The sequence below is a fragment of the Engraulis encrasicolus genome, chromosome 8 (assembly GCF_034702125.1).
Source record: "Engraulis encrasicolus isolate BLACKSEA-1 chromosome 8, IST_EnEncr_1.0, whole genome shotgun sequence".
Lineage (NCBI taxonomy): Eukaryota > Metazoa > Chordata > Actinopteri > Clupeiformes > Engraulidae > Engraulis > Engraulis encrasicolus.
Genome location: NC_085864.1, coordinates 23,108,356 through 23,116,752, shown reverse-complemented (window position 1 = coordinate 23,116,752; position 8,397 = coordinate 23,108,356). Strand labels below are relative to the sequence as shown.

The following is an 8,397-nucleotide window of genomic DNA, read 5'->3' as shown; positions in this document are numbered from 1 at the left end:
ATAATAATGGAGGGCACTGTATGCGTGTCTGTGTCTGTGTGTGTGTGATGTTGGTGCCCGTGTGTGTGTGTGTGGTTATGAGACGTATGAGAGAGCCTCTTACTCGGTCGATGCTGAGCAGGGGGCTGGCCTTGCTGAGGATGCGGATGATCTGCTTGATCTGGCCATGAGTCACCCGCTTACTGATGCAGCCGAACACCACCAGCGCCCGCGGCTGCAGAGACGGGTTATACTGGAACGCAAACCTGCAGAGAGAGAGAGAGAGAGAGAGAGAGATGGAAAGAGAGAGAGAGGTGGGGGGGGAGTGAGAGAGAGAGAGAAAGACGGACAGACAGACAGAGAGAGAGGAGGGAGAACAAGACAGAGAAAAAGAGAAGAAGAGAAAAAGAGAAAGAGAGTGGGAAGATTGGAACAGAAGGAGAGGAGGCGTGTGAGAAAGCAACTAAGTGTGAAAGACAAACAGAGGCTGAAGGAGTCAAAGCAAACGGAAGAGAGAACACGTGGCAATCCCAATGGAGGTGTACTGCTCCAAAACAATGTCACATTAACATCATGTGCTGCTGAGAGAAATGGAGGGGAGCACCTTCACAAGCAGGGCCGCAACTAGACATAAGCAGAGTACGCAGAGTGCTTAGGGCACCAACCACTTTGCTCCCAAGATTGGGGCCTCCTTAATTGAGACGGACTAAAAAAAAGTTTTTTTGTTTTTTTTAATTGCATCACAAAATATATTTATTAGTTAGTAGATTATTATTATTATTTAATTATGAGAGGGGGGCACCTGACCAGTTATACTTAGGGCCTGCAAAACCTTACCGTAAAAAAGTAAAGTACAGTTAAAAAAAAGTTAAAAGCAGAGGTGTCAAAAACAAAGACCCGAAACTAAAAACCCTGCCACTGTTTAGTGCCACCACAAAGATGACTTCAATGAATAACTGATCTGCCAGTATTGAGTAAGCATTACGATCAGCTAATTCAGAACAGGTTGAACCCACTATTGACCCCTCCAGTAAAAACATGAGCATATAATGAGGGAGTACAGATAAAGATATGGACACACACACACATCAGTAGACGGGCTTGGTGGCGGTGACAGTATTAATGATCCAGGCTGAGGCGTTATGTCTGTGTGTGTGTGTCCTACTTACTTCTGGGCCAGTTGAGTCCACTGGTCCAGCCACTTGCAGCCTGGGATGTCTCTCATGCAAGCCTGTGTGGAGCAACGACAGGTGGTTAGCGCAGCTATTCTGGGGCTCCCAAAGCTAGGTCAATCATACCAGACTACTATAGATAAGCAAATACGTAGCAAGACTAGACAGGCTGATGCGCATTTATGAAGTGCGGCAGCCGTGTCCTAGTGGTTAGAGAGTTGGTCTTTCAATCTAGGGGTTGCCGGTTCGAATCCCCCCTGACCTCTCCCTACATCTCCATCCATGGCTGAAGTGCCCTTGAGCATGGCACCTAACCCCACATTGCTCCAGGGACTGTAACAAATACCCTGAAAAAATAATAACTGTAAGTCGCTTTGAATAAATGAAAGCGTAAGCTAAATACAATGTAATGTAATGAAGCTAGAATGCGTTGTTGTAGCCTAGAAATCTCAACGTTTCTACAGGTCGCAAATTGAATTTGCTCCCTCAGCTATCCTGTAGGGGCTTAGCTCGCTAAGCTAGCGTTTTTGCATTGTGCATTGCCGAGGCAACACAGGTTAGAATTTATTCAATGCTAATTTCAGTTTCATCTGTTTTATGAAATACATATATTTAACTCTAGTGTCTATACCTGCTGATAGGCATCCCATTAAGTGAAAATTTAATTATGAAAATTCATTGCTAATGCAAATGTGTTGAAGGAAAGGTTTGATATAAAATTAAGTTGAAGTTACAGAGTGCTGTACACTGTGAAAAATACACTCAGGAGGAAAGGGGAAATGGGGAGTGCAGAAAAAGAACTGCCAAGTGAGACAAGAGGTCAGGAGCAAAACGCAGATTTAAGTACAGTGGTGCATTTCTCAAAAGCGTAGTTGTAAGGCAATTAGCAACTTGGGTAGTTGGCAATGGCAAATTGCATTGCAAAAAACAAAGTAGCTAACGTGATTACCAACTAGGGTTTTAAGAAATCCGCCCCAGGTGTGTAAAAATAACTCAACGGTGTATGGAGGGATATTTATCTTATGGAAATTAAGTCATAATTTTAAGTTTCATTTTAAGTGAACTTTCACGACTTGAATTTCCCTTATGGGATAATAACGTTAACTTAAATCTGGATCTGTGGTTCTCTACTAACTGTTTTTGAATAAACGCCCCTTTGACCTCATCACAAGACTCTAAACGCCCCCTTGGCCTCATCTTAAGCCTGCCAACGCCCCGCTTAGCATAAAGAAAAATATAACACACTAATGCCCCCCCAATGGCAACTAAGATCCATCCCTCCCAACTGTATCCTTTTCAACAACCCCCCCCCCTAGAGCTCCCCAACGCCTCCCGAGGGGGCTGTACCGCCCCCGTTGAGAAACACTAATGTAGATGCTGACCTCCATGATCTCCAGAAGAGCCTCGGTGACTGTCTCTAGAGACGACAGAGCGAAAGTCTCCCTCTCGTAGGAGCCCGGTGAGAAGGAGCGGTCTCGGTAGCTGGAGCGGAAGGCGATGACCGCGGCCGATTTCACCTTACTGATGCCAAACAAAAGGTAGAACTTGGGCAGCGAGAACTCCGTCAGGCTCAGACGAAGGACTTGCTTGGTCTCCTCTGCCATGAACAAAGACACAAAAACAGATTTATTTATTTGTTATAGATTATGGATTAGAATTGACACTACATAATGAATACAATTATATTTCTAACACATCTTCCCTGACCAGGGCATCCACATGAAATCATTGTGGTAATGAAACTGCAGATATTCAAAGTCATACGCTTCTCACTGCATTCAAAGAGAGTAAAGTTTGATTAGATTTAAAAAACTCTATTTTTCCTTAAATCCTGTTTTGAATAAATAACGACTAATGTTCAAGGTTTAGCTCTGGTCTACTTCCACATTTCAGTTCCTCTCCTTCCTATGTAAGGCCGTCATTGTTTAATGGACTGACAACAAGTAACCAGAAAGAATGGGAATTCTGATGGGGGTAATTTACCTTAAATTTAATTGTCAGTTAAAGGGATTGGTCATTAATACCAACAGATCAGTGTCTTTGTATTTATTTACCATTATTCATACTACTGCTACTACTACTACTAACCACAACTACTACTACTAACCAACCACTAAGGCAGTGTTTCCCATACATTGAGGAAACTATGGCGGCCCGCCATAGTTTAAATTTGGCCGCCATAGTTTACGAAAATGTAAAAAAAAAAAAAAAATGTTTTTTTTACTTTTTTTTTTTTTTTTTTAAACGATATCCGTTTTTGTTAAAAACGATTTGAATTACGATTTTGAATTTCCTTCGCATTTTCCTCCTGGAGTAAATACATCCTATAGACTCTGTATTGGTTAGATAAGTAGTCCCACGGTAACACAGAATGAGGGGAAAGCATTAGGAAGTGACCGTAAGGGTAAGTTGATTCATGTGTGCACACGTGTAACATCGGGTGAGTAACAGAACATGTGCGCAACGATGCGTTATGACACGCCGATATGCGAGGATCTTCGTCCAAATCGCTAGTCGCATGCATCATCGCTAACTGCGTTTACATCGCGTGCCGCGTGTAAGGGAAATGTTAGTTGTTGACATGTATGGAATTCACTTCAATTTGTGCTGTTTCTTGCTTCAGTTGTGGACAAAACGATTGGCCAAACTCACAATAGAAAGCCTTTGCTGTGCTACTGTCCCAGAGAGCTGGAAAAAAAACCTTCATAGAAGAAGTCACACTTAACAGGGGTGTTAACCAATCCAATGAGTTCTCTCATTGCTCTCTCTCTCTCTCTCTCTCTCTCTCTCTCTCTCTCTCTCTCTCTCCTGTCTCTCTTCTCTTCTCTCCTCTCTCTCCTCTCCTCTCTCTCTCTCTCTCTCTCTCTCTCATAGTAGCCTACTATTTACCCATAACAAATGGTGAATTTCTGAGCCCTTTTTAATTTGTAGCCTATACCACTGAAGGCATGATAATGCTTCATCATATTTTAGAAATAATAGGGCCTATGTGCCTTTTATATACCAAATGTTTATCATTTTGAAATTGTTTCAGTTGTTTATGACTTGTGTATGACTGAAATTATCTCCGCATACTATCAGTGCTGCATTGCTTTGTAAAGATAGGCTATTCTAAATAAACACTTTAAAAACACACTGAAAAGATACGGCCATAGTAGCCTACTGAAAACATTTTGTTCATAATAATGGTGATTAATAAATGGTGATCTTAAATTTTCACACTGACATCCTTGAATTTGACTTGGTAGATCATGGCAGACCATCAACTTCAAAAGTACATCTTGGTTAAAAAAAGGTTGGGCACCCCTGCTATAGAGAGAACCACAAGTGCTTGAAAGACAGGGATCAAAAGCCTAGTCAAGTTGTTGTAGTTTACTTGGGTTTGGGAGCAATATAAAAAACCCTCAGAGAAGGGACAGTTGGGATGAGTTTACTAACACTCCCTAGGCTTTGTTTTACAGTTGTAATGAGTTTGGTGACAGACCTTCATTGACACAGCAGAAGAGACATCGGGCTGCATATAGAAATTAATGTGTAATGAATGTGAATATAGACATAAATGTGTAATATGTTGTTCAGCCCTTTTAATGGGAGGAATTTGGAAAAAAAACTGGCCCTGTGACCAGCACCCCTCATGTAGAATGTGTACGCCTACAGATATGTGTGGGGGAAAAGGCATAGCCTACCCTCTAAGACCCTTTTTGTCTATGCGTTAACAATTTCACAGTGCTCTTAAATTCTTTTCTCTGCTCCTATTTTGTTTTTATTATTGTTTCCCAGACCCCTGCATGAGGGACGAATGAAACTGTTTTGTAAACAGAAATTATTCACTGTACTGCATTTTTTGACAATGACAATGTACTACTATTATACAAGTCATGGGTAAAATCTTATGTAGCCTTATTTCTCAAAATATAAATGGCTGAAATATAGGCCCAGGCCTACAGTTTCTCCATGCGCCAATGTCATACTGTAGTCATTGTTTTGCCGTTTTGCATTTACGCTGCAAGAATACACCCCCCCCTCCCCCAAAAAAAAAAGGCCCGTGTAGCCCCCCCCACCCCCCCCACCCCCTCCCCCCCCCTCCCCCTCCCCCTCCCCCCCCCCCTCCCCCCCCCCCCCCCCCTCCCCCCCCCCCCCCCCCCCATTCCCCCCCCCCCCCCCCCCGGACAAAATAAACCCCCGGCTGCCCCCATAGTTTCCTAAATTTCTGTGGGAAACACTGTAAGGTCAATACTACTACTACTACTATTACTAACCACTACTACTACTAACCACAACTACTACTACTAACCAACCACTAAGGGGTCAATACTACTACTACTACTATTACTAACCACTACTACTACTATTGCTACAACCACTACTACTAACTACTACTACCACCACCACCACCACTCACCGCTGAAGCAGAGCTGTGAGCACGTGCAGAGGGAGTGTATGATGTTGATGACGAGGCCGTGCGTGGAGGCCCTGAGAGACAGGGGTCCGGTGGCCACCAGCAGCGTGACCACGTGGAAGAGGTAGGGCAGGTGGGCCGCCACGTCCAGCGAGTTGTTGAAGGACAGCATGAGCATGTAGCGCGCCAGGATGGCGATGTCGTCCCACATCAGGTGCTGCTCCAGTGTGGGCGTCGGGGACAGGCACGTCTTGTCGATGATCTTACACATGCGCCCAATCACCTGGGGACAATGACGATGGAAATGACAATGAGGAGCTTATACGTAGGTACACACCGTTTGGTATACAGGCTCGTTTTGTGGACGATCTTATACATGTTTTAGTGACTCAGGGCACACAGAGCGTGGTGAGGTACAGAGAGTACAGCAATATACGCACAATTGTGTACTGTATATACTCAAGGACAACGCACTGCATCTACAGTATGTAGCACTTTCGTATGGTGCACAGTGAAGGCCGGGGAACTGTTTACCTCAACGCACCATCCCTTTTATACAACATTTGTATTCTTATTTTTTGGGGGGCTTTTTATGATTTTAGTTGATAGTACTGTACAGTGAGAGAGAGAGAGAGAGAGAGAGAGAGAGAGAGAGAGAGAGAGAGAGAGAGAGAGAGAGAGAGAGAGAGAGAGAGAGAGAGAGAGAGAGAGAGAGAGAGAGAGAGAGAGAGAGAGAGAGAGAGAGAGAGAGAGAGAGAGAGAGAGAGAGAGAGAGAGAGAGAGAGAGAGACAGGAGACGAGTGGGTAGAGAGATGGGGGTGGATCGGCAAAGGACATCAGGTCTAAATCGAACCTGGGTCACCACCGGCATATAATGATATGGTGCCTTAGCCCATTTAACCACCCCCACCCCCCCTTTATACAAGCTCTACAAAGCTGTCATTATGAACCAGAACCCCAGAACAACTTGATTGTGAAATAATACATCAATGCTGAAATTCTCAGGACACAAAGAGGAAACCAGTTCATAAGAGCTTAGCCAGCACTCATCCAAATAAATAAGCACTAAATAAAGAACAAAGTACTGTACATAATAACCACACTATCAGTAGGTATTTACACTAAAGGAAATGACAACACTGTAGCTTTGATGTCGTACCGTATATATAGGCCTGTCCTAGCATTACCTTGCATTTAGCTGACACGCTTATCCAAACTAACGCACAACGAAGAAGCTATTGGGGCAGCCCCGCTAGGACGTCATAGGGTTTTAGGTACGCTTTGCTCAAGGGTACCTCAGCCTTACATGACTGTGAAGGAGAGTGCTGCTTTTTCCACTACTCCTCTAAGCACTATTCTGAGAATAGTATTCTCCCTGCTGCTATGTCCACTGAAACGACAGTGCAACTCATGCTGGCCCCACAACCAACTCCCTAATCATTAAAGGGGTATGCCACTATTTTGGGACTTAATACAGTTAAATTCGTTGGCCAGGGTTTATAAAGGTGGTTAAGTGTTTTATTTTTCATGTTAAGCGTTGTCTTGCTTTAAGACGAGTTAAAAGAGGGAGTATGTCGCAAAGCTAGTGAACGTCAATGGATCCGTGTAGCATGTAGAATCCCCTTTAAGCCACAACACCCACCCACATCTCTAAATGTTGAACAGACAAAAATCGCCAGGTGTTTTTCCACTGATTGCAGCAATTCTGCAATATAGGCCTCGTTTACATGAGACATTTATTCAGAATGAACTCACTTTAATTCTGAATAAAGCTTAATGCCGCTTTGAAAATGTCATTAAATTAATTAAATGAAAGCTCAATGTAAACTAGAACTATTTAATTCTGGATAAGGAATTTGGAATTTAAAAAGTAATTTAAACGTGGCCATACACAGTATCCACTTACTCCATTGGTCTGATGGTTGTTCGAGAGGTGACTCAGTTAACTGCTGACATACAGTGTGGGTGGGGATCAGCGGTTCAACCGTCACAGGAGGATAGGTCTCACTGCCTACAGCATGCAGACACAGCATACTTTTGTACCCAAACACACTGCAATAGCCAAATGTCGCTAAGATTAGTCTTTTATTTCTAGTCTCAACCGGTGCGTCTGCATATGCACCTGCAGTAGCGGTATCAGTAGGCAAATAAGGCCTCTGCAAAAGTCAAGTGGGCAAAAAAAGGGACTTGGTAATCTTGGTATTATACCTATTTCCGACTATGTTGAATGTGTTCATTTCAACTAGAGAGGACTAGAGAGGAAACAGACTTGAACACGACCAAGCCTTTCTTTGGCGATTATATGGAGATGAGTGTGTAAAAGATGGCTTGTTCTGAGTGGAGGAGACTTTCACTTGATTATACATATTTTTCATCCATTAATTCGCTTGTCAAGTCTTTTATTTCATCTCTGAACGTGATTGGCTAGGCCACCACATGGTACTGCTGTGATCATCTTCACAAATGCAGAAGCAGAGTCATCAAAAAGCTATATTTGACCACAATGAAACAAATGCAGCACCATGACCGGAAGGCTTGACATCACAAATGGTCATCTTGAGTTCACATGCATGTGACCAAATGACACTTTTATGCCTAGTACAGTGGTCACATAAGCAACTATTTTGAGACAAATATACAAGACACGAGCTCATTTTCTTCCGTAAGCGATTGACCATTGAACCATTTCCCCATGAGAAGCAGTATCTACAGCATAGTTTCATGTTGATAGACAAAACATTGTCCAAAAGTCAAGTATGATTTCACTTTTTAAATATAATTCGAATCGCAGTGCCACAAGTAGCCAACTGAATTGCAATAATTTTAAACTTATTCAAACAGACAAAA

The 8,397-nt window shown here is 43.1% G+C and overlaps 1 protein-coding gene across 6 annotated transcripts in view; it reads right to left on the bottom strand.

The window, feature by feature from the left end:
* The window catches only part of nf1a (neurofibromin 1a), a 126,371-nt gene that overhangs the window by 28,145 nt on the left and 89,829 nt on the right, over positions 1–8,397 (bottom strand). For all 6 annotated transcript variants that reach the window (XM_063205226.1, XM_063205228.1, XM_063205229.1 and 3 more), the window contains 4 exons: positions 5,554–5,833; positions 2,534–2,748; positions 1,149–1,210; positions 104–245 (listed from right to left, as the gene is read on the bottom strand). In XM_063205226.1, coding sequence (XP_063061296.1) covers positions 104–245; positions 1,149–1,210; positions 2,534–2,748; positions 5,554–5,833 — 699 coding nt within the window. The remainder of the gene's footprint in view (positions 1–103; positions 246–1,148; positions 1,211–2,533; positions 2,749–5,553; positions 5,834–8,397) is intronic.